The sequence below is a fragment of the Dipodomys merriami genome, unplaced genomic scaffold, assembly GCF_024711535.1.
Source record: "Dipodomys merriami isolate MVZ:Mamm:240054 unplaced genomic scaffold, mDipMer1.0.p SCAF_99, whole genome shotgun sequence".
In the NCBI taxonomy this organism is placed as follows: domain Eukaryota; kingdom Metazoa; phylum Chordata; class Mammalia; order Rodentia; family Heteromyidae; genus Dipodomys; species Dipodomys merriami.
The window spans coordinates 4,009,432-4,035,538 of NW_027206612.1; the positions used below are offsets into that span (position 1 = coordinate 4,009,432).

Below are 26,107 nucleotides of genomic sequence, written 5' to 3' on the forward strand. Positions count from 1 at the left end.
GGAGAAAGAGAAAAGGAGCCAGCGCCCGTTGCTTTCCCTCTGGTTCCTTTTACCCCGGTGTCACTTGCAGGTAACACCGTACAGGGGCCATGCCTTAAAGCAAGCTTTGTCCTTTCCGCGGGAAATGAAGTTGCTGTGTCCGTGCTGTGTGGGAATTCAGACGCAGGAGTCCTGTGTGCACAGCTGTCCGCATGCCCGTGAGAAAACTAGCTCCCTTGTTGTCTCCTTCATTTCCAGGCCCATGTGCTTTGTGAAGCAGCTGGAGATTCCTCAGTATGGCTACAGAAACAATGTCCCCACCACCACGCCCCGCTCCAACCTGGCCAAGGAGCTCGAGAAATACTCCAAGACGTCATTTGAATACAACAGCTACGACAACCATACGTACGGCAAGCGGGCCATAGCTCCCAAGGTGCAAACCAGGGACATATCCCCCAGAGGATGCGATGATGGTAGGAGGTGCACACTCTTCTACATGAGAGATGCGTCGCCATGCTGATGTTGTTGTTGTGTGAACCCATGTCCCCACCCCCAGCACCAGGGGGCGCTCAGTGGGTGGCAGAGGCATGCTGGGCCAGCCCTAGGCCCGAGCGTGGCAGGGCTGGCAAGGCTGTGGTTGGAAGGAGGATGTTTTCCACAGTGACTCCACAGCAGTGTGCCCTGGTTGGCTGTGGAAGTGGAAGGGGAAACCAAGGGCCCCTCTGTGAGTGCCCTTCAGATGGAAGCCTGGACAAGCACCAGAGAGGACCCAGGACAAGTACCAGGGAGGACCCAGGACAAGTACCAGGGAGGACCTAGGACAAGTACCAGGGAGGACCCTGGACAAGTACCAGGGAGGACCTAGGACAAGCACCAGGGAGGACCTAGGACAAGCACCAGAGAGGACCCAGGACAAGTACCAGGGAGGACCTAGGACAAGCACCAGGGAAGACCCAGGACAAGCACCAGGGAGGACCTAGGACAAGTACCAGGGAGGACCTAGGACAAGTACCAGGGAGGACCCTGGACAAGTACCAGGGAGGACCTAGGACAAGTACCAGTTAGAACCTAGAACAAGTATCAAGGAGGGCCTAGCACAAGTGCCAGAGAAGACCCAGGACAAGTACCAGGGAGGACCCAGGACAAGTACCAGGCAGGACCTAGGACAAGCACCAGGGAGGGCTCAGGACAAGTACCAGGGAGGACCCAGGACAAGTACCAGGGAGAAACTAGGACAAGTACAAGGCAGGACCTAGGACAAGCACCAGGGAGGGCTCAGGACAAGTACCAGGGAGGACCGGTTTGTTCTGCGTCTCATGGATGCTCTCTGTTCTGGGTATGCATTTAAGTTATGTCAGGAGATGGCTTTCTCACATTCCTGTGCCCAGTCTGTGCCTCAGAACAATTGCTCTGGGATAGCTGGAAACTCCCAGGGCAACTTTCTAGAAAGATTCCCAGGTGACCAATAAGCGGCCTCGGCTGGTGCCCTCCACCTGGCCAGAGCCTGCCAAGCCAGGGCCTATGTCCCGGCTCATTCTCTATCTGAAAGACGGGCTGGAGGAAGGCAGCCTCTGTGCACACGGCCCAGCCCTGAGCTCCCGGCCACCTGCTGACCTCCTCACACTGGGGTCACAAATGGCAGCAGCCTGAAGGTCATTTGAAAGTCACCTTGGCGCCCTCCAGCAGAGGGAGGGAGTTAGTTGTGAAAGATTTAGAATTCCCTTCCGAAAAAGGTATTTCATCAAAATCACAAACCCACAGGAAAACATATGTAAATGGAATGTTTATAGCATTCTGAAACCGTTTTTCAATTCAGCAGAAGTTGCTGCACACCTTTCTTAGCTATGTTATGTCTTACAATGATAAGAATGTATATGATGAGTAAAATTCAATAATTCTTTGAAATACCACATCAGTTATCCTTGCGCGTCAATCTTTTAAAATTCAGAAACAGATAAACGTGGGGGAAAGGAGTGGCTGTGTATAATAGAAATAATTATTTGTGTTTTGTTGTTTGCTTGGTAATAATTAATTGCCAATTTCAGATCTTCTTGCTATAATTACATTCCTTCCATTGCAAGAGAAGGATCAAAAAGAAATTGCATTTATATAATTGAAGATTGTTAGTATAATCTCCAAGCCATTGATGTCTTTCAACTAGTTCTTCTACTAGGTGTTCCTTTTTAGACACCTGCGTTGTGGTTACTCTGCATGGCCTGCTGTCCGGGCCATCGCCATGGTTGGTCTCTAGGTTTAGCATAAAGAGGGCTTCTGGGCAGAGGGCGCCAGGGGAGAGCATGTGGGGCCACACGGATGAGGGCAAGTCTGTCACTTCTGCTCAGCCCTGCTGTATGGAAGCTTCCGGATGCCTGAATGGATCTTCTCCATCTCCTCATGGCCAGGGAAATGCCGAGAGCTTCCCAGCAGGGCTTTGTGAAGGTTGATGGTGGTGAGGCCGTGTGTAGATTCTCTGCCAACTGCAAAGCAAGAGACATATGATACTGTCTATCCCAGCACGCCCTCACCCACATAGCATCTGCCTGGGAAACTCGGGCTGCACCATGTTTCCCTTGATCCACCAGAAAGCAAACACCATTGCTAATGTGCAACTCGACCTCCGCCCGAGATCTCCAAGACCAAGAGCAAAGACCTTACCCCAGCCTGCCAAGAAAACACACACACAACTCAAGTCTTTCTGCATTCTGCTTGTCTGACAGACTTTAGAGAGACCCAGGAAGGGCAGCAGAGGACAGGACTGAGGACAGGACTGAGGACAGGACTGTCAGCAGGTTAGAGGTCAGGATGAGGACAGGACTGAGGACAGGACTGAGGGCAGGACAGGACTGAGGACAGGACTGAGGGCAGGACTGAGGGCAGGACAGGACTGAGGACAGGACTGAGGACAGGACTGAGGACAGGACTGAGGGCAGGACAGGACTGAGGACAGGACTGAGGGCAGGACTGAGGGCAGGACTGAGGGCAGGACTGAGGACAGGACTGAGGGCAGGACAGGACTGAGGGCAGGACTGAGGACAGGACTGAGGGCAGGACAGGACTGAGGACAGGACTGAGGACAGGACTGAGGGCAGGACTGAGGACAGGACTGAGAACAGGACAGGACTGAGGACAGGACTGAGGTCAGGACAGGACTGAGGACAGGACTGAGGGCAGGACTGAGGGCAGGACTGAGGACAGGACTGAGGGCAGGACAGGACTGAGGACAGGACTGAGAACAGGACAGGACTGAGGGCAGGACTGAGGACAGGACTGAGGACAGGACTGAGAACAGGACAGGACTGAGGGCAGGACTGAGGACAGGACTGAGGACAGGACTGAGAACAGGACAGGACTGAGGACAGGACTGAGGTCAGGACAGGACTGAGGACAGGACTGAGGGCAGGACTGAGGGCAGGACTGAGGACAGGACTGAGGACAGGACTGAGGTCAGGACAGGACTGAGGGCAGGACTGAGGGCAGGACTGAGGACAGGACTGAGGACAGGACTGAGGTCAGGACAGGACTGAGGACAGGACTGAGGACAGGACTGAGGACAGGACTGAGGACAGGACTGACGGCAGGTTAGAGGTCAGGATGAGGACAGGACTGCAGGCCAGGCTGTGGCCCATGGGAGCGATCTTTGTTCCCGGCACCACAGGTCAGGGCAGAACTTCTGATGTCTCCCTCAAGCCTCCCTTCGGTGCAGAAGAAAAGAACCCTCTGCTCCTTGAAGAAACCGAAGGCTGAACGTGCCTCAGCAAACCTCATTCTTAGGTGGACAGGCAGGCCATGGAGACAGAATGGAGGAGGAGAGAAGTGGGCAGCCTGAGCATCATCTCCTAAACCTCCCGGGCTGTAGGATCAAAGCCAGCCTCCTTCCTGATGAGCGAAGGCCTTTGTAGACACGGCTGAGATTGTCTGCAGTGTCTGCCCACATGTCGGTCTGTCAGAAGCCCTGACCTGCACAGAGAGCGTGTATCAAGCTCAGGCCCAGAGCTGCAGGGGCCCCTATGCCAGACGGAGGAAGAGGCACCCCACCAAAGGGATGGTGGGAGGCTCAGTCCTGAGATCGAGTGGACTGTGTGAGGGCAGGGGCCTGTGGTCTGCCGGGCTGGGAAGAGACTGGGGCTCGGCTGTGGGACTGGCCAGGAAACTGCTTCCCTACCTGCCTCTCTGTGGAGCTCCAGCACCTCTGTGGGAAGTGGACGTGGACAGGCGTGCGGGCAAGAAGGCCACTCCCGAGGCCCCACCTCCCTCTCCTTGTCCTGTGGTGAACTAAGAATGGCTCATGAGCAGGTGCCAGTGGCTCACACCTATAATCCCAGCAACTCGGGAGGCTGAGATCTAGTGGTCTTGATTTGAGGCCAGCCCAGACAAATCAAAGAGACTCTTACTTCCCGTTAACCAGCAAAGAGCCAGACATGGGAGTGTGGTAGAGTGGCAACTATGAGAAGAAAAACTGAGCAAGATCACAAGGCCTTGAGCTATGGCCCCAGTCCTGGCGCGCACACACACACACACACACACACACACACACACACACACACACACACACACACACACACACACACACACACACACACACACACACACACACACACACACACACACACACACACACACACACACCAGAATGCTCTTAAGGGTCAGGTACACTGGCTCATGTCTATAATCCTAGGAACTAGCCACTCGGGGGGAGCAGCAATAGGAGGGCCATAGTTCAAAGCCAGTAGGACAAAGATTACACAACTCTGCTCAAAAGGAAGAGAGAGATGATGGTGCCTGGCTGTAACTCTAACTGTTCAGGAGACTGATGAGCAAAATGAAATCCCAAGGCTAGCCCTGTACAGAACACAAGATCCTCTCTGAAAAATGAACTGAAAGCAGAATGTGGCTCAGATGGTAGAGCACTTGCAAGGCCCTGAGTTCAAACCCCAGTATTACTGAGGAAAAAAAAAATGGCATTTATAATGTTAGATAGTTGAAGAAGAAAAGAAAATGTCTTAGGACATGTGGAAACGGTGACAGGCAAACCTCCGTGGCCGCCGTTAGTGGCCCGTGGCCCCTCCTGCTCTCCTGAGACCTCGGCCGGACCACGCAGAGCTCAGAAGCCACGGTGACGACCCCACAGCCTCAGGTCCACCAGGCAGAGCTGCTGAACTGGTCTAAACCAGCTCCGCTCATCTGTCCTGGGCTGCCCCACAGGATCTCACAGACACAGACCCAGGAGATGGAAGGTTCCAGACACGAACCCCATCCGCACTCTCCGTCCTTCCTCTCACCCTGCCAGCCACCACCCTGCATTCAGGTCATTAACCCCAGGGCTTCCTGGCCCCGGGCAGCCCCCCCCCCCAGTGAGCTGCCAGCAGACTCGCAGCAGAGGTTCTCCGACTGACCCCCCGCCACCCTGCAGGCCCCTGCCCTGCCCTCCACAGAGACACGCAATGGAGACACAGGACGGCAGTCTCGGCAGCCCCCAGGGAGCTCCGTGTCACCCAGCCCCAGCTCACGTCGCCAGTGGACACCCTGCCGTCCCCGCAGACGTGAGCCCCAGTGGGCGGAGGCCCGGTCCTCGAGCCACGTGAGGCGTCACGGTGTCCAGGGCCCTGTGGCTGATGGACGGAAATCCAGACCCTCTGGACCTACCCTGCAGGTCCTGGCCAACGGTGTACTGCCAGAATGCCAGGCTTCCTGTGTCCCTGGAACCCTGGATTGTGGTGCACTCGGCAGAGTAAGGACACCAGCGGAGGTGAGGCCCAGATCGCCCAGGGTGACACACCTGGCTTCTGGCGGGACCCAGCCCTCGCCTTCCCGCCTGCCCACCTTCTGGACAGCCTCGTCTGCCCCTGCAGGGGTCTCTAGAGCTCAAGGAAACTGATGTGCCAGCACTGTTAGTGGACCTCCGTAGGCCTCAGTAGAAGGTTCTGGTTGGCAGTTTGGCCCTGGGTTTTCCATCTGCCTGGGCAGCCATACTTAATGCCTAGGAGTGTGGCTGCAGCCTGCCCACGCCAGCCACAGGATGCTGCGTCCTGCCCATGCCAGCCACAGGATGCTGCGGCCATGGTGCTGGGCCGGCCACAGGATGCTGCGGCCATGGCGCTGGGCCGGCCACAGGACGCTGCAGCCACGGCGCTGGGCCGGCCACAGGATGCTGCAGCCACGGCGCTGGGCCGGCCACAGGACGCTGCAGCCACGGCGCTGGGCCAGTCACAGGACGCTGAGGCCACGGCGCTGGGCCGGCCACAGGACGCTGCAGCCATGGCGCTGGGCTGGCCACAGGATGCTGCAGCCACGGCGCTGGGCCATCCACAGGACGCTGCAGCCACGGCGCTGGGCCAGGCACAGGACACTGCAGCCACAGTGCTGGGCCAGTCACAGGATGCTGCGGCCACAGTGCTGGGCCATCCACAGGATGGACACTGCAGCCATGGTGCTGGGCCATCCACAGGACGCTGCGGCCACGGTGCTGGGTCAGTCACAGGATGCTGCGGCCACGGTGCTGGGCCATCCACAGGATGGACACTGCAGCCATGGTGCTGGGCCATCCACAGGATGGACACTGCAGCCATGGTGCTGGGCCATCCACAGGACGCTGCGGCCACGGTGCTGGGTCAGTCACAGGACGCTGCGGCCATGGCGCTGGGCCGTCCACAGGATGGACACTGTAGCCATGGCGCTGGGCCATCCACAGGACGCTGCGGCCATGGTGCTGGGCCATCCACAGGATGGACACTGCAGCCATGGCGCTGGGCCATCCACAGGACACTGCAGCCACGGTGCTGGGTCAGTCACAGGATGGACACTGCAGCCATGGCGCCGGGCCAGGCACAGGATGCTGCAGCCACGGCGCTGGGCCAGGCACAGGACGCTGCAGCCACGGTGCTGGGTGTGCTCACGAGCCAGCTGCTGCCCAGCGCTCGGCGCCTGCTGCCCAGCCCTCGACGCCTGCTGCCCGGCGCTCAGCGCCTGCTGCCCGGCCCTCAGAACCTGCTGCCCGGCCCTCAGAACCTGCTGCCCGGCCCTCGGCGCCTGCTGCCCTGCGCTCAGCGCTTGCTGCCCGGTGCTCGGCGCCTGCTGCTTGGCGCCTGCTGCCCGGCCCTCAGAACCTGCTGCCCGGCCCTCGGCGCCTGCTGCCCGGCCCTTGGCACCTGCTGCCCTGCGCTCAGCACCTGCTGCCCGGCCCTCGGCGCCTGCTGCCCAGCCCTCAGCGCCTGCTGCCCGGCCCTCGGCGCCTGCTGCCCAGCCCTCAGCGCCTGCTGCCCGGCCCTCGGCGCCTGCTGCCCAGCCCTCAGCGCCTGCTGCCCGGCCCTCGGCGCCTGCTGCCCAGCCCTCAGCGCCTGCTGCCCGGCCCTCAGCGCCTGCTGCCCAGCCCTCAGCGCCTGCTGGCCTCTAGCAGAGAAGCAGACCCACTCCTCCAGAGTCTCCTGCGGGGCACCGCAAGTGCAGCAAATGCTTGTCCACGCAGGAACGGACACACACGTGTGCCAATGACAGAGGCAAGGCTCCATCGGGCCTGGAGGAGAAGGGTGGCCAGGCACCCAGGTGTCAACCGCGCTGCAGCAAGCTCATGTGCCCTCAGCCACGAGCCAGAGTGGGACTCAGAGCACCCAACACCAGCTCTACCCGCCACGCGGCATCACAGACAGGAAAGCCAGAGCCAGACTCAGAGCACCCAACACCAGCTCTACCCGCCACGCGGCATCACAGACAGGAAATGTTATTAAGATGACAGACACTGTCTCTCAGAATGATTTAAAGTCAGATACTTGTTCATCTTTAAAAAATAACAAGCCTTTTCTTTTAGTAGAAAGATAGCTATGAACAGCCACACCTGTAATTGGAAGGCAGAGATTGAGAGAGCTGGGCTCAAGGCCAGCCTGGTAAAAGTTGGCAACGCTCCAGGTCCATCTATAAAGATGGACTCATCAATTTACACCTATGCTACTCAGGAGGCTGTAGGTAGGAGGACAATGGGCTGAGGCCAGGTAAGGCAAAAAAGGGCTGGAGAGGTGGCTCAAGGGATAGAGCACCCACCTAGCAGTCAAGATGCTCTGGGCTCAAACCCCAGTACTAACAGATTTTAGGAAGAAAAACCCTCTAAGTGGTCTTTAACTTTCTAATTCTCATTTTCTGTGTGTGAGTGCAAGCTAGTCTTGAGGCTTGATCTCAGGGACTGGGCACTGAGCTTTATTTTTTCCTCAAGTAGAGCGCACTACCACGGCTCCACTTCTAGCTTTGTGGTAGTTAATTGGAGATGAATCTCACAGATTTTCCTGCCCAGCTGGTTTTGAACCATGACCCTCAAATCTCAGCCTCCTGAGTAACTCAGCTTACAGGCACAAGCCACCAGTGTCCAGTTATTCTTACTTTTTATATGAGATTTGAAATGATGTAGAATTGTGAGCCTTGCTCCACAGACAGAGATAGGTTGGGTGGCATCACAGTGTGGCCACAATGCCCAGGGGACAGCAGCAGCCACTGTGTCCTGACTACCCCCTGCAGTCCAGCACCTCCTTGGAGTTTGTTCGGGTCAGAGCCTGGCCCTGGGCTGCGCTGGACTCACCCCATTCCATGTTCCATTCTGCCCCCTGCACAGGACTTTCGGAGCGGCCCCGACCCCGGGCCTCCTTGACTGCTGGTGCCCAGTGTATGCATGCAAGTGGGTCTCCAGGGCCCAGCTGAGGTGGACTAGCACTGCAGGAGCAAGGCTGTTCACATGTGGCTCCATGCATTTCGCCACTCCTGAGGGAGCCTGACCTTTCAGGGTCAGGCTAAACAGCCTGGCTGGAGAGTGGTCTCTTGCTTCCAAGTTTTGGGCTGGGTATGAAATGGCCAGCTCCCACCTGGGGCTGTTGGTCACCACCTGGTCAGGGTGGACGTCGCCAATGGCATCCCTCTCCTTAACATCCTAAGAGTGCAGCATTTGGTGGGAATCCCAGCTCAGGTGACCAGCGGTGACTCTATTCTGGTTTTCCTTTGTATTGCAAGTGAGGGTGTGGGTTTGCTCCCTGAATTGTTCGTTGGGCCTGTGGGGCTGGATGAGTGGTTGGTTAATGTTTGGGTTTCTCCCTCCTCCTTGGAGGAGAGCACTGAGTCGGCCTCCCAGAACAAGCTGCCGGTCGCTGTGCATAGAACAGCCAAAGCAGGCCCCCGAGAGCCGTGACCAGAGCAGGCCCTGGTGCCACAGCGATCCAGGGCATCTTCCCTCAGAGCTGTCCAGGGAGCTGTGACCAGGCCGTGTCTTCATAACACCCAATGTGGTCAGCCCTCGGAGCTGTCCAAGGGCTGTGACCAGGCTGTGTCTTTGTGACACTCACCCAGTGTGGTCAGCGCTCGGAGCTGTCTAGGGGCTGTGACCAGGCCGTGTCTTCATGACACTCACCCAGTGTGGTCAGCCCTCAGAGGTGTCCAGGGGCTGTGACCAGGCTGTATCTTTGTGACACCCAGTGTGGTCAGCCCTCAGAGCTGTCCAGGGGCTGTGACCAGGCCATGTCTTCATGACACTCACCCAGTGTGGTCAGCCCTCAGAGCTGTCCAGGGGCTGTGATCAGGAGCTGTCCAGGGGCTGTGACCAGGCCGTATCTTTGTGACACCCGGTGTGGTCAGCCCTCGGAGCTGTCCAGGGGCTGTGACCAGGCCGTATCTTTGTGACACCCAGTGTGGTCAGCCCTCGGAGCTGTACAGGGGGCTGTGATCAGGCCGTGTCTTCATGACACTCACCCAGTGTGGTCAGCCCTCGGAGCTGTCCAGGGGCTGTGACCAGGCCATGTCTTTGTGACACTCAGTGTGGTCAGCCCTCGGAGCTGTACAGGGGGCTGTGATCAGGCCGTGTCTTTGTGACACTCACCCGGTGTGGTCAGCCCTCGGAGCTGTCCAGGGGCTGTGACCAGGCCGTGTCTTTGTGACACTCACCCGGTGTGGTCAGCCCTCGGAGCTGTCCAGGGGCTGTGACCAGGCCGTGTCTTTGTGACACTCACCCAGTGTGGTCAGCACTCCCTGGGGGTCACCTGCAGGCCGCCCTGTGCCCCGGAGGTCCGGGTGGACCCCGAGGGCAGGCAGCAGGCAGGGTGAGGCCCGCCGGGGGCTCTGCGGGCCGCGGCGAGCTCGGTCCGGCCGGTCTGCATGGCCCGCGGCCCGGTCGGGCTCCCGGGGCGCCGGCTCGGGTCTGCGGGCTGGGAGCAGAGCCTGGGGTCGCCTCCGTGATCAGGCGGGAGGGGCGCGCCGGGCTGGCCGCCGGCCGCCGCGCCGCACTGACCGCCGCCCTGTCCCCGCAGCCAAGCGGTACTGCAAGAACGCCAGCCCCAGCAGCAGCACCACCAGCAGCTACGCGCCCAGCAGCAGCAGCAACCTGAGCTGCGGCGGCGGCAGCAGCGCCAGCAGCACCTGCAGCAAGAGCAGCTTCGACTACACGCACGACATGGAGGCGGCGCACATGGCGGCCACCGCCATCCTCAACCTGTCCACGCGCTGCCGCGAGATGCCGCAGAACCTGTCCACCAAGCCGCAGGACCTGTGCGCCACGCGGGTACGCCCCCGGGGCGGCCACGCCCCTCCCCGACAGGCCACACCCCCGGGACGGCCACGCCCCTCCCCGACAGGCCACACCCTGGGACGGCCACGCCCCTCCCCGACAGGCCACACCCCCGGGACGGCCACGCCCCTCTCCAGCAGGCCACACCCCTGGGACGGCCACGCCCCCGGGACGGCCACACCCCCGGGACGGCCACGCCCCTCCAGCAGGCCACACCCCTGGGACGGCCACGCCCCCGGGACGGGCCATGCCCCTGGGACAGTCCACATCCCTGGGACAGGCCACGCCCCCTGGACGTGCCAAGCCCCCAGGACAGGACAGGTCCCTGGGACAAGCTAAGCCCCCTCCCCCGGACAGTCTAAGCCCCCAGGGAGGGCCACACCCCCGGGATAGGCCACACCCCAAACCTGGTCACAGCTTCTGTTCCAGGCCACGTCCCAGACCAGGCCCCACCCACAGTGCCCAATCTATGCCTACACTCGGCCACGCCCACAGGAAGGCAGAGCCTTTGGGGTTGCCACGCCCACAGGAAGGCAGAGCCATTGGGGTTGGGCCACGCCCACAGGAAGGCAGAGCCTTTGGGGTTGGGCCACGCCCACAGGAAGGCAGAGCCTTTGGGGTTGGGCCACGCCCACAGGAAGGCATAGCCTTTGGGGTTGGGCCACGCCCACAGGAAGGCAGAGCCATTGGGGTTGGGCCACGCCCACAGGAAGGCAGAGCCATTGGGGTTGCCGCGCCCACAGGAAGGCAGAGCCTTTGGGGTTGGGCCACGCCCACCATGCCAGGCCAGCTTACATTGGTTTACGACGCAAAATCCCCGCCTGCTGTGCACAGCCACACCCACCTGGTCAAGACACCCCTGCACCACCTAAGTCACGCCTACTCCAGCAGGGGCCCGCCCACCCGGCCAGGCCACGCCCTTAGACGCCCACCCAGACGTCCACACGCGCACCTCCCCGCACGGCCCCCACACCAGGACTGGTTTATTCTGGGTCGGGAAGATGGGTAGTAAGGAAGGGCATCGCGCCTCTTCCCCTCGGACGCCGGTGGCCCCGGTGAGCTCAGGGTCCCACGGCTGGCCGGGGTTGGCAGGGAGCGTTACTTGTTGCGGTGTCCCTGTGTGGTACCAGAGCAGCAGGGAAGAAGGGGGTCAGCTGTCCGGCCGGCCGCTGGGTGGCCCCAGGGAAGCCCAGCCTCCCGGGCCAGGCTGGGCACCCGTGCCCAGGAGCAGGCGGCTCTGGCTGGGCACCCGTGCCCAGGGGCAGGCGGCTCTGGCTGGGCACCTGTGCCCTGGGGCAGGCGGCTCTGGCTGGGCACCCGTGCCCAGGAGCAGGCGGCTCTGGCTGGGCACCCGTGCCCAGGAGCAGGCGGCTCTGGCTGGGCACCCGTGCCCAGGGGCAGGTGGCTCTGGCTGGGCACCTGTGCCCTGGGGCAGGCGGCTCTGGCTGGGCACCCGTGCCCAGGGGCAGGAGGCTCTGGCTGGGCACCCGTACCCTGGGGCAGGCGGCTCTGGCTGGGCACCCGTGCCCAGGGGCAGGCGGCTCTGGCTGGGCACCCGTGCCCAGGGGCAGGCGGCTCTGGCTGGGCACCCGTGCCCAGGGGCAGGCGGCTCTGGGCTGGGCACTGTGCCCAGAGGCAGGCGGCTCTGGGCTGGGCACCCGTGCCCTGGGGCAGGCGGCTCTGGGCTGGGCACCCGTGCCCAGGGGCAGGCGGCTCTGGCTGGGCACCCGTGCCCTGGGGCAGGCGGCTCTGGGCTGGGCACTGTGCCCAGGGGCAGGCGGCTCTGGGCTGGGCACTGTGCCCAGGGGCAGGCGGCTCTGGGCTGGGCACCCGTGCCCTGGGGCAGGCGGCTCTGGGCTGGACACCCGTGCCCTGGGGCAGGCGGCTCTGGGCTGGACACTGTGCCCTGGGGCAGGCGGCTCTGGGCTGGGCACCGTGCCCAGGGGCAGGCGGCTCTGGGCTGGACACCGTGCCCTGGGGCAGGCGGCTCTGGGCTGGGCACCCGTGCCCAGGGGCAGGCGGCTCTGGGCTGGGCACCCGTGCCCTGGGGCAGGCGGCTCTGGGCTGGACACTGTGCCCTGGGGCAGGCGGCTCTGGGCTGGGCACTGTGCCCAGGGGCAGGTGGCTCTGGGCTGGGCATCCATGCCCAGGGGCAGGTGGCTCTGGACTGGGCACCCGTGTCCTGGGGCACCCAAGACTGCACACTGCCCGCACAACAGTGCCTCATCTGTGTGAACTGAGAGGCCAGCAGCCCCACGTTTTGGCAAATGCTTTGTCCTTTGATTTATTCTCAGACAGCGGAGCAGCTCCAGGACAGTGATTTTTTTGGGGTGATCAGGCTGCTAAAAACCAAAAATAGCCAGAAAGAGGAATCCATGGCAAAAATAAAGGACAGGAAGCCCTCTCCATTCCTTTTTCACTTTCTCAAAATTGTACTAAGAATGAGAGAGCAACTCCAGCAGCATCATTTCCGAAGTTTGAAATGGGGACTGCATGTTGATGGTGCTAGGCAGCCTGGCCCTGCAGGATGTATCCATGGAGCAGTTCCCACTGGGGGAGGACTTCCTGGCCCTGGTCCCCTGCAGGGACCCCACAGCCACACTCCAGCTCTGGGACTGCATTTTTGCCAGAGAGAGAGAACAATGGGAAAAACGGGGCTCTCCAGGCTCACTGTCCCTCACCTGCCCTGACCTGGTCCACTCAGCAGCTCTGGCCAATGTGAAGACACCACTGTGCTTCCTTAAGTCTCTTGCTGTGCGTCCTCATGGGCAGAGCGGCGGAGGTGCAGATTCCTCCAGCAGGCCAGACCGTTGCTGCAGGGCCTGGAGGTGCCTCCTCTCGGGGTGGGCACCCCCTCGACTCCAGAGTCCATGTTAGAACAGAAGTGCCAGCCTCTCTCCACTCCTTCTAACTCCTTCCGTTTGACTTGCCATGTTTAGATAGAACCCAGGCTACTGCTGAGCTACCCTCCCCGCTTCTCTACTTCTTGAACTATTATCATCAGCAAAACTAAAGGAATACTTTAAGCAGATGCGTATTTATGCACGCATATGTATTCCACATGCATGCACTAACATATTGGTCATACTTACGTGTTCGTGTGAGCACCTGAACATACATGCAAAGGCTTGTGTGGGTATATTTACATACGTGTGAATATGCCTTGTGTGCCTGTGCACATGTGTGCACACATACATAGACTTGCAGGGGTGCCTTGAGCACCTGTATATGCACATGTACATTCATAAACACATGTGCAGACAACACACACACATGCATTTGGTCATATAGGTATCTGAACTGGAAACAGAACTAAGTGCTGGAGGGAAGAGGTGGGGTGGGGGAGACGGTGGTGATGGAACATAGAACTGTCTTCTGAGAGATTCTGCAGGTGAGCGGGCTGGCGGGCATGCGGGTCGGTCCGCTCCGGAGCACGGAGTTCCCAGGCACAGCCACCCTCCCTCCGGGGGCTGGGAAGTGAGCCTGTGGCTCACACGTCTCTCTGTCCACAGAACCCGGACATGGAGGTGGACGAGAACGGTACCCTGGACCTCAGCATGAACAAGCAGAGGCCGAGGGACAGCTGCTGCCCAGTCCTGACGCCCCTGGAGCCCATGTCCCCGCAGCAGCAGGCCGTGATGGGCAGCCGGTGCTTCCAGCTGAGCGAGGGTGATTGCTGGGACCTGCCGGTGGACTACACCAAGATGAAGCCCCGGCGGGTGGACGAGGACGACCCCAAGGACATCACGGTGAGTGCTCCCCAGCCTCCCCCCACTCCTCCCCTACCTCCACCTCCCCCCTCCTCTGCCTCCCTTCGCCCTCCTCCCTTACCTCATCACCCCCTCCCCCCTTCCCTTCCCCTCCCCCCGCCTCTCCCCTTAGCCTCCTATGCCTCCTGCCTCCCTCCCCCTGCCTCCCACCACCTCCCCCTGCCTCTCCACCTCCCCTTGCCTCCCCACTTCTCTACCTCTCCCCCCCCCCAGCCTCCCATGCCTCCACCACCTCCCCCTGCCTCCCCTGCCCATGTTGACTGGGGGGCCCTAAGCAGAGCCCTGGCCCTAGCAGAAAACAAGCTCCCTCTTTAAACACAACCTTAGCTGACAAGGACTTGGAAAACACGTTTGGATGGCCCAGGAAAAAATGTCTGACCAACATCATTTTCACTGAAACAGGCTGCTGATTCTTGCAGAGTTTTATTTCTAGCAAGTATGTTTCCTTACAAATGATTTATCTAGGAAAATGTATAAGGGTCATTCTCAAAGGAAACGGTTTTCTTTGTAAGTAGAGAGTTATGTAAGTCTTAAATAATGGCATCTACAGGTGTGGGGCTGACCGCTGCTGGCATCGCGGGGGGCATTATGCATGAGGACCTCAAGTTCTAGGCCAGCCTGGCTGACTTAGAGAGAGTCTGCCTTGCGAAGAAGAGAAAGCTGGGTACTGTGGCTCATGCCTGTAATCCTAGCTACTCAGGAGACTGAAATCTGAGGATCTGGGTTTGAAGCCAGCCCCAGGCAAGAAAGTCCATGAGATTCTTATCGCCAACTAACCACCAGAAACCCAGAAGTGGCTGTGGTTCAAAGTGGTAGAGCACTGGCCTTGTGTGAAAAAGCTCAGGAACAGCGCCCAGCCCTGAGTTCAACCCCACAACTGACAGAAGGAGAAGGAGGAGCTAATTCAACCCTTTTCTCTGAAAACAAGAGTGTCTCTTCTCTAAGACCAATGTTCAGAAGACTATTCCAGACTTGACTAAATCAACAATGGCACATAAGCACTTACATCAAGGACATGTATTAGTTCAAATGGTCAAATTCAAATCACTAAGGTAGATGTAAGGACTCTTGGGCTAAAAATCACTTCATTTTTGATGGACATTTTCATCCATGTGTAAGCTTGAAAATTATGGTACCTTTTGTGTATGGATATGTATGCACACAAGCCAGTACTGAGGCTTGACCACAGAACCTTTCTCTCTCATTTGGTGTGTTCTACCCAAGGTCAGCACTCTACTACTTGAGACACAACTCCACTTCCAGCTTTTTTGGTAGTTAATTGAAGCAAAGAATCTCATGGGCTTTTCTGCCCAGACCGGCTTTGAACTTCTATCCTCAGATCTCAGCCTCCTGAGTAGCTAGGATGACAGGCTTGAGCCTCCAACGCCCAGCAAATAATGACTCTTTATTCACAAGGGGGAACAAAGAAAGAAAAAAAAAACAATACTGAGTGAAATGGGAGGTGGCATCAAATGCAGTGTGGGTTGCAGAAGCAGAATGTGGAGAAAGAAACATCTGCCTCCCCCCCCCCCCGCGCCCCCCTGCGCCCCTCCTACCCCCCCACGCCCCTCCTCCCCCCGTGCCCCCGCGCCCCTCCTCCCCCCCTGCGCCCCTCCTCCCCCCTGCGCCCCCGGGCCCCCCTGCGCCCCTCCTCCCCCCACGCCCCCCTGCGCCCCTCCTCCCCCCCGCGCCCCCGCGCCCCCCTGCGCCCCTCCTCCCTCCTCCCCCCCGCGCCTCCCTGCGCCCCTCCTCCCCCCTCCCGCGCCCCCGCGCCCCCCTGCGCCTCTCCTCCCTCCTCCCCCCCGCGCCCCCGCGCCCCCCTGCGCCCCTCCTCCCCCCCGCGCCTCCCTGCGCCCCTCCTCCCCCCTCCCGCGCCCCCGCGCCCCCCCTGCGCCTCTCCTCCCTCCTCCCCCCCGCGCCTCCCTGCGCCCCTCCTCCCCCCTCCCGCGCCCCCGCGCCCCCCTGCGCCTCTCCTCCCTCCTCCCCCCCGCGCCCCCGCGCCCCCCTGCGCCTCTCCTCCCTCCTCCCCCCCCCCGCGCCCCCGCGCCCCCATGCGCCCCTCCTCCCTCCTCCCCCATGCGCCCCTCCTCCTTCCTACCCCGCCCCACGCCCCCCTGCGCCCCCCCCCGCGCCCCCCGTGCCCCCACGCCCCCCTGCGCCCCCCCGTGCCCCCCACGCCCCCCCCGCGACCCCCGCACCCCCCCCCGGTGCCCCCCCGCGACCCCCGTACCCCCCCGTGCCCCCTGTGCCCCCTGTGCCCCCCAGAGCCCCCCGCGCCCCCCCACGCCCCCCGCGCCCCCCCGTGCCCCCCGCGCCCCCCACGCCCCCCGTGCCCCCCGTGCCCCCCCACGACCCCCGTGCCCCCCGTGCCCCCCGTGCCCCCCCGCAACCCCCGTGCCCCCCGTGCCCCCCCGCAACCCCCGTGCCCCCCCGCGCCCCCCGCGCCCCCCCGCAACCCCCGCGCCCGCTCTAAAGCTGGTTTCCCCCGCAGCCAGAAGACTTGGACCCGTTCCAGGAGGCGCTGGAGGAGAGGAGGTACCCCGGGGAGGTGACCATCCCCAGCCCCAAGCCCAAGTACCCCCAGTGCAAGGAGAGCAAGAAGGACCTCATAACGTAAGCGCGCGGCGGCGCCTACGCTCCCTAGCTCCCCCTTCCCGAAGCTTCTTTCCGAAGCCGGGACCTGCACCTGCCTGGCCATCTGGGCATGCGCACCAGCGGCGCCCCGGCTCCCAGGCCGCAGTCTGGTGGAGGAGCGGCCGTCTGGGCATGCGCGCCAGCGGCGTCCCGGCTCCCAGGCTGAGGTCTGGTGGAGGAGCGGCCGTCTGGGCATGCGCGCCAGCGGCACCCCAGCTCCCAGGCCGAGGTCCGGTGCGGAGCCGGAGGTGCTGGCCGTCTGGGCATGCGCGCCGGCGGGCCGCGCCGCTGACCCTCCGCCTCCGCTGACCCTCGGCCCCCGCCGCCCCGGCAGGCCGCTCTCTCGGGCGCTCACGGCCCTCGCAGACGTTGCAGCTAAACTGGAGACAATGAAAGTTTTTGGAAAAGTGCTTACAACCCGCAAGGCACTGGGATGCTGGGCCAGCCCGGGGCGCGGCGTGTCCTGTCCGCGCGCATGCGCTTCCGCTCGTTGTCTCCAGCTTACACTGCGTCTGCCCACCTGCCGCCCCTGACCCCCGGGGCCCAAGAGCACCGGCAGCTCGGCTTCTGGCCACGCTTGCTCACACCGCTGACCGGGACCCGGTGCGAGCCCCACACAGCGCGCGCTCACCGCGCCTCGCGCCGACCTCCGAACCTAACTGTGTGCTGTCTGTGCGGGCCGGCCTGCACGTAGAGGTTCACTCACTGCCCCTCCTGGCCTGTCTTACAGTCTGTCTGGATGCCCACTGGCGGACAAAAGCATCCGAAGCATGCTGGCCACCAGCTCACAAGAACTCAAGTAAGCCTTCTGGACAACTTTCGCTTTTGAAAATGTGGTCACGGGTAGTTCACCAAAAATCGAGTGTTGATGAAAAGAAAAAGTACCTTGACCAGACCTCCTGTGACAGTGGTATGACGTAGCATGCAGGACAGGGCCCTTCCAGAGGAAGCATGCTGCCTTCTCCCCATCCATCCATCCATCCATCCATCCATCCTGCCGCCCTCTTCCCTCTCATCCATCTATCCAACCATCCTGCCTGCCTGCCTTCTCCCCACATCCATCTATCCATCCACCTGTCCCTCCATCCATCCTGCCTGCCTGCCTGCCTGCCTGCCTTTTCCCCCTCACATCCAACTTACCTGTTCCCTCACATTTATCATAGTTCTTTTATATCACATCCTTCTGTCTGGAACTTTCTAAAGCATAGGTATTTCTCTTCAGATTTGCATGAACTTCCAAGAAAAAAGTTTTGCAGTTACTCCAACCTTTAGAAATGAAAATTTTAAACATTCAAATTAAGCTTTAATAGTCAGAGAAGAATATAATTATTCAAAATATGAATACTTAAATAGCACTAAGGATAAAAACAATGTCTACCATGATGAGGACAGGTCCTCTAAATGTGGTCTTAGTCACTAACTGCTCGGGGAAATGATGATGTAGTTCACAAGCCTACATAGCCTTGGTATCATCACACACACACACACACCATGTACAAACCACACACATACCGTACGTTCACATACAGCGTATGCTCACTCTCACACACACACACACACACACACACACACACACACACACACACACTTTCCTGATAGTTGCCCCATTTCTGTGCCTGTGTTAAGTGTAAACCTAGAAAATGGTGGCCCATCGTGCACACCAGGCTGGCTTCTCTGCTCTGCATCAGAGCCCCATCCAGCCCCAGGCAGGTGTTGCAAGGAGCAGGAGGGAGCTTCAGAAATACCACCTAAACCCTTCACTCTGGTTAGGACTTAAGGTGTGGTAAGGGGCGGCCAGACAGCCCTTCCCGCAGGAAGAGGAGAACCAGGGGTCTCTGGGATGGCCGGGTTCCGGGTCTGCGCCACCGCGCCCGGTGTCAGATGCTCGGTTTCCATCGCTAGGCATCCTGCGCCCCGCGCCCGCGCTCCGCCGCCCCGTGCCCGCGCCCCATGCCCCGCGCCCGCGCCCCGTGCCCCGTGCCTGCACCTGTGCCCCGTGCCCGCGCCCCATGCCCTGCGCCCGCGCCCCGTGCCCTGTGCCCCGCGCCCCGTGCCCTGTGCCCACGCCCCGTGCCCCGCGCCCACGCCCCGTGCCCCTCGCCCGCGCCCTGTGTCCCACGCCCCGTGCCTGTGCCCCGCGCCCCGCGCCTGTGCCCCGCGCCTGTGCCCCGCGCCCCGCGCCTGTGCCCCGCGCCTGTGCCCCACACCCCGCGCCTGTGCCCCGCGCCTGTGCCCCGCACCCCGCGCCTGTGCCCCGCGCCTGTGCCCCGTGCCCCTCGCCTGTGCCCCGCGCCTGTGCCCCGCACCCCGCGCCTGTGCCCCGCGCCTGTGCCCTGCGCCCCGCGCCTGTGCCCCGCGCCCCGCGCCTGTGCCCCGCGCCCCGCGCCCCGTGCCCCGCGCCCCGCGCCTGTGCCCCGCGCCCCGCGCCTGTGCCCCGCGCCCCGTGCCCCGGCCCCGCGCCTGTGCCCCGCGCCCCGTGCCCCGGCCCCGCGCCTGTGCCCCGCGCCCCGCGCCTGTGCCCCACACCCAATGCGCCCCTGCCCGCGCCACGCCACGGCCCCCCATGGGGCTAGCCCACGTCCCGTCGTGTCTTGCAGGAGCCCTGCCCAGCGCCCTGGCGCCCTAGCTCACCTGCTCCTGGTCAGGGACTTCTGAGCCAGCTCCCACGCGGGCTCCCGGCGACCTCCATGGACCCCCCCCCCCGCGCGGGCGTCCCTCGCCCCTGGCGCTCTAGCGCCCGCTCCGGGACGGACGGCCCTGCGGGCACGCGGGCCGCGGCGCGCCCGGCCCGGCCCCGGAGTGGCCGCGCGGCTGCCTCCGCCTGACCACGACGGTTCTCGGTGCTCCCGGGGGAGGATCTTACCCGCCGGCAGGGACGAGGACCCCGCCTTCGCGGCGCTTCCGGCCGGGTGGCGCTTCCGGCTCTGGTCACACTTCCAGCCGTGGTGGCACTTCCGGCCATGGTGGCACTTCCATCCGTGGTAGCACTTGCACCCCTGGTCACATTTCCTGCTGTCGTCACACTTCCGGCCATGATCACACTTCCAGCCATGGTGGCACATCCGGCCGTGGTGGCACATCCGGCCGTGGTGGCACTTCCGGCCGTGGTGGCACTTCGGCTGTCGTCCCACTTCCATCCGTGGTAGCAGTTGCAGCCCTGGTCACACTTCCTGCTGTCATCACACTTCCGGCCGTGGTGGCACTTCCATCCATGGGGGCACTTCCGGCCGTGGTGGCACTTCCGGCCGTGGTGGCACTTCCGGCCGTGGTGGCACTTCCACCCATGGGGGCATTTCTGGCTGTCGTCGCACTTCCAGCCATGGTCGCACTTCCAGCTGTGGTGGCACTTCCATCCGCGGTGGCACTTCCGGCCGTGGTCGTACTTCCAGCTGTGGTGGCACTTCCATCCGTGGTGGCACTTCCGGCCGTGGTGGCACTTCCACCCATAGGGGCATTTCTGGCTGTCCTCGCACTTCCAGCCATGGTCGCACTTCCATCCGTGGCGGCACTTCCGGCCGTGGTCGTACTTCCAGCTGTGTTAGCACTTCCGGCCATGTCGCACTTCCAGCTGTGTTAGCACTTCCGGCCATGTCGCACTTCCATCTGCGGTGGCGCTTCCGGCCGTGGTCGCACTTCCATCCGTGGCGGCACTTCCGGCCATGTCGCACTTCCATCCATGGGAGCACTTCCAGCTGTCGTCGCACTTCCATCCATGGTGGCACTTCTGGCTGTGATCGTACTTCCGGCTGTGTTAGCACTTCCGGCCGTGGTCTCACTTCCGGCCATGATGGCGCTTCTTCCATTTAGTGCCACTTCCGGTTGCTCAGGTCTGACTGCGGGAGCAGCAGCATAGCCCCGGGCAGCGCACGTCCCCGCAGCTCCTCCCCGCGGTCCCTCCCCAAGGGCAGCGCACGTCCCCGCGGCCCCTCCCCGCGGTCCCTCCCCAAGGGCAGCGCACGTCCCCGCGGCCCCTCCCCGCCGTCCCTCCCTGTGGGCAGCGCACGTCCCCGCAGCTCCTCCCCGCCGTCCCTCCCCAAGGGCAGCGCACGTCCCCGCGGCCCCTCCCCGCCGTCCCTCCCCAAGGGCAGCGCACGTCCCCGCGGCCCCTCCCCGCCGTCCCTCCCCAAAGGGCAGCGCACGTCCCCGCGGCCCCTCCGCACATCCCCCGTGGCCCCTCCCCGTGGTCCCTCCCCAAGGGCAGCGCACGTCCCTGCGGTCCCTCTCCTTGTAGCCCCCAGGCAGCGCACATCCCCGGCAGCCCCTCCCCGCGGTCAGCTCCACACATTTGCGCCCTGGACGTTGGGCTGGCATCCATGTGGCTTTGAAACCCCAGCAGTCCTGCTGTTTCTCCAGCGCGCTCTTCCTCCCTCTCCTGTCCTTGCGCGATTTGGAGGTTTTTAAGCACGTACATTTCTAAGCTTGACCTTGCAAGTAACTTGTCCTTGCTTGACCCCTGCTGTGAAAGCTAACCTTGACCAGTGGCCAGAAGTCGCCTATTTCTGTTCCTGGGTCTTGAAAACTAAGAACACCCCACCAATGTTTGCTATAAAGAGACTGACATTGAACCTGACAATGTGTCTTTCTAACCTGAGAAACCATGGATCTTCCTAGTAATTTTTCCCTCTGACCTTTGAACTGGGGAACTTCATTTGTCACCATTTGATCAGAGAAAGGTGTGCCACATGCGTCTCGCAGGCAGAGTAGCAGCCTAGCCCTCTAACATGGATACAGCTTCCCCTGCAATAATCCGCACACAGGCCTTCTTGTGAACCTGAGGTCCCTTCCTGCCCGAGAGAGGAAAGTCACTTCACTGCTCACTTACTCCTAAGAGGAAGTAGGTCCCAGTTACTCCTGAGTGCTCTCTCTTACGCCTCAACTAACACATGGAATTTTCTGGACATTTCCTTCTTGTTTCCAACATTGAGTCTGTAGGTGTCGATTAGTAAGCCATCTTGACTCTGGACCAGATGAATTTCACCAGCTAAAGTGTAGGTCAAAAGCACATAGACTTCCTGAGGTGACACTCAGGTACCAAGATTAGATAGTTGTAAAAGAAATTAATAATCTTGTGTCTAATTGTATACAGTGTGTAAACTAAACATGTATTAAATTGTGCGGTGTCTATGAGCCTGATCCAAACCTTGGAGCACTGATCTCTTCTGTCCTTGGTCCTTTATCCACCTGGTGTAGAAACTTCCTCAGCCGCTGCTCAGGGAGGGAGGGTGGAGCTCCGCAGAGCCTGGCAAAGGGCAGACACAGTCCAGGATGGCCCCACACATCCCCCGATGGCCTGGCCGTGACACTGAGGCCACTGGCCAGAAAGCAAGCGAAAAAGAATAAGCTGCGAATGTGAGCTTTGGGGGAGAACTCTCTGACAAGGGGAATGTCTTCCTCTCGTGAATTTGGCTGAGCCTGCCACTGTGGGGCTGGGCTCTGCCTGGGCAGGCTCAGTCCTGGACAGGGCTTCTTCTCCCCTCCCGAGGCTGCTCTGCTGCCCGGAGGGGCATCAGCCACCCTGGAACCAATCTGATGTCACATACCAGCAGCTCTTACAACAGGGCCCAAACTAGCTGCTCTTTGCATTTTGGTGGGCAGAACGTAGGCATCTTCTTATTGGGGCCTTCATCTTGGGGGTCCTGGTGTCATGACTACTGTGGGAAGGATTTTAGGCTGTGGCTTAGCCTTGCTTCCGACACTTGACCTTTGGTTCATCATCGTGATATGGGGCCCCTTGGTACCTCTAGATACTCTCTTGGGAGCTCTGTAGTATCTCCTAACTATCTTTAACTTAGGCATTCGGGAATTTTAGTTACGTACAATATCAAAATAACTGGTTACATTTATTTTAAATGTAAGTCAAACAATTAAAAACTTGAACTTGGGCCAACATAGGAAAGCTAACTATCTAGGCTGTGCTCGGGTCTCTGGGTTCAGCCATGAGTAGCGGCAGGTGCAGGCAGGCACAGAGCACTATTGTTTAGGGAGCAGGATATTCTTAGCAATTATCCACCCCTCTGGCATTTTCTTCCATCTTGGTGGAGCCCCATGGGGTGGAAGATGGGTGTCAGGATGAGAGGTGGGGCCTGGGAGGGACGGCACACCCCCCCCCCCCCCGCAGGCACGTGGCCTGTCCGGGGCCGTAGCCCTGCACAGCCAGGTCCCGCCTCTGCCCGAGCCTTCCCCCGGCCCGAGGCCCCTGCTTGCCCTGGGACACATACCGGGGTCCCAGGTGGGCTGTGCTTCTGCTCCTTAGGCCTCAGGAGGCACAGGCCCACTCGGTGGAGGTGGTGCCGAGCCTGGACTGGGGTGCTCAGCTGATCAGCATCAGAGACAAACATGAGCCACGCTGAGCTGTGTGCACACTGGCCTTCCCTCTCAAAGCCGCCATGCCTGAGGAGGCGTGTGTGTAACCGTGGCCACAGCCACACACGTGTGCACACACATGGTAGACATGTACACCAGTCACTGAAGACTGAAGGGAGAGTACAGGGCAGGCCCTGGCTCACTGAGCCAAAGTAGAAGAGTCTCCCTTTCTGTCCCCTTGGGGAGCCCTCTGAGCTGGGATCCCCGGAGCTACAGCCAGGACACTGGCTGGCCGCACAAATCCTTAGGGTGTGGGCTGTTCTTTATTCTTCTCCTAAGTGACTGCTCCAGGCAGGAAGGGGCTGGGCTCATCCTAATCCTCGAGTCCATAGAAGCAACCAAACACAGAAAAGACACCTGCTCCTGGCCAGCCCTCACAGAGCTACAGAGCCCCCACCACCCTCCAGATCCCCCCACGGCCCTCCAGAGACTCCCACTGCCCTCCTGATCCCCCACTGTCCTCCAGATCCCCCCACGGCCCTCCAGATCCCCCCACAGCCCTCCAGAGACCCCCACGGCCCTCCAGATCCCCCCACGGCCCTCCAGAGACCCCCACGGCCCTCCAGAGACCCCCACGGCCCTCCAGATCACCCCACGGCCCTCCAGAGCCCCCACTGCCCTTCAGAGACCCCCCACGGCCCTCCAGAGACCCCCACTGCCCTCCAGAGACCCCCATGGCCCTCCTGATCCCCCACTGTCCTCCAGATCCCCCCACGGCCCTCCAGAGCCTCCCACGGCCCTTTAGATCCCCCACTGTCCTCCAGAGACTTCCACTGCCCTCCAGAGACCCCCACAGCCCTCCAGAGCCCCCCACTGCCCTCCAGAGACCCCCACTGCCCTCTAGAGACTCCCACGGCCCTCCTGATCCCCCACTGTCCTCCAGATCCCCCCACAGCCCTCCAGAGACCCCCACGGCCCTTCAGAGACCCCCACGGCCCTGTGATCCCCCATGGCCCTCCAGATCACCCCACGGCCCTCCTGACCCCCCCCATGGCCCTCCAGAGACCCCCCCACGGCCCTCCAGAGAACCCCACGGCCCTCCAGATCCCCATGGCCCACCAGAGCCCCCACAACTCTCCAGAGACCCCCACAGCCAGGAGCAAAGTGCAGCTCAGGTTTGATATTTGGAGATCACTTGCTGTCGGGTTCACTGCAGGCTGGGTGAAATTCCAGATTCAGTGATAAAGGAAAGTAGGCAGAGACAGTGTGTAGGCCCTATAGCCAAGTCAGCATGCTGGTTCCACAAAGAAATCCCTCCTGCAAGAGGAAAGGCACATGCAGGCCCTCCGGGCCGAGCAGGGAGCATCTCAGGTCCCACCTCCGCGTCCTTGTCTGTGAAATGGCTGACACTGCTGCTGTAGACATTTGGTAGATGTTATTCGTGCACAGAAGTCCCAGAGTGGGTAGCTTATGTGCATGGTGAATGCATCAACGAAAGAAGGGAAATGCACAAGTTACCATTTCTAGCATCTGGCTCTAGAGGTAGAGGGCCTGCCTAGCAGGTGCACAGCCCCCAGCTCAACTCCAGTGTGGCAGACGAGAACGCATTCTGAATGGCCTGGCACCCGCCTCCCTCGCCGGGGTCGGGAATGAGAACTCCACTCAAGCAGCTCTCAGCTGTTGACGTTGGGAGGCTCCATGTCGCTCACATAAGCAGAGGACGCTGCAGGATGTCCCTCCATGCTCTGTGGGCGGGCCCCCCACAGGACCCCCCACAGGGCCCCCCCTCAGGGCACCCCCACAGGACCCCACCACAGGGCCCCCCACAGGTCCCCCACGTAGGACCCCCCACCGCAGGGCCCCCCACAGGGCCCCCCACAGGGCCCCTACAGGGCCCCCCCTCAGGGCGCCCCCACAGGACCCCACCACAGGACCCCCCACAAGGCCCCCCACAGGGCCCCTACAGGGCCACCCCTCAGGGTGCCCCCACAGGACCCCACCACAGGACCCCCCCACAGGGCCACCCACAAGGCCCCCCACAGGGCCCCCCTCAGGGCCCCCCCCCCGACAGGACCCCCTCACAGGCTCCTTCTGCTGTGCTGTGCGTGCCTGCCTGTGTGAGTTGTTACAGTGTGCGTGTCTGCCTTTGTGAGTCGTTGTTGTTACAGTGTGCGTGTCTGCCTGTGTGAGTTGTTACAGTGTGCGTGCCTGCCTGTGTGAGTCGTTGTTGTTACAGTGTGCGTGCCTGCCTGTGTGAGTTGTTACAGTGTGCGTGTCTGCCTGTGTGAGTCGTTGTTGCAGTGTGCGTGCCTGCCTGTGTGAGTCGTTGTTGCAGTGTGCGTGCCTGCCTGTGTGAGTCATTACAGTGTGCGTGCCTGCCTGTGTGAGTTGTTGTTACAGTGTGCATGTCTGCCTGTGTGAGTCGTTGTTACAGTGTGCGTGCCTGCCTTTGTGAGTCGTTGTTGCAGTGTGCGTGCCTGCCTGTGTGAGTCGTTACAGTGTGTGCGTGCCTGCCTTTGTGAGTTGTTACAGTGTGCGTGCCTGCCTTTGTGAGTCGTTGTTACAGTGTGCGTGCCTGCCTTTGTGAGTCGTTGTTACAGTGTGCGTGCCTGCCTTTGTGAGTCGTTACAGTGTGCGTGCCTGCCTGTGTGAGTCATTGTTGCAGTGTGCGTGCCTGCCTGTGTGAGTCGTTGTTACAGTGTGTGTGCCTGCCTTCCCGTGTTCACACCCAGAGTCCACCCCACTCCCTGTTATCTCTGTACTCAGATCCCAGGATACTTCTAGAAGCCCTCAAGCTTGCTAACTCTCCATGGAAGCAGAGCCATGAGGTCCCTTAGGGACATCATGACTAATATTTTGTCATTCCTTCATTTTGGAAACCTCTCGTCGGCAC

The 26,107-nt window shown here is 61.2% G+C and overlaps 1 protein-coding gene across 17 annotated transcripts in view; it reads left to right on the forward strand.

Annotated features, from left to right (window-relative positions):
* The window catches only part of Myt1l (myelin transcription factor 1 like), a 404,426-nt gene that overhangs the window by 309,367 nt on the left and 68,952 nt on the right, over window positions 1–26,107 (forward strand). For all 17 annotated transcript variants that reach the window (XM_070014657.1, XM_070014648.1, XM_070014661.1 and 14 more), the window contains 5 exons: window positions 238–452; window positions 10,251–10,501; window positions 14,020–14,256; window positions 16,769–16,890; window positions 17,642–17,710. In XM_070014657.1, coding sequence (XP_069870758.1) covers window positions 238–452; window positions 10,251–10,501; window positions 14,020–14,256; window positions 16,769–16,890; window positions 17,642–17,710 — 894 coding nt within the window. The remainder of the gene's footprint in view (window positions 1–237; window positions 453–10,250; window positions 10,502–14,019; window positions 14,257–16,768; window positions 16,891–17,641; window positions 17,711–26,107) is intronic.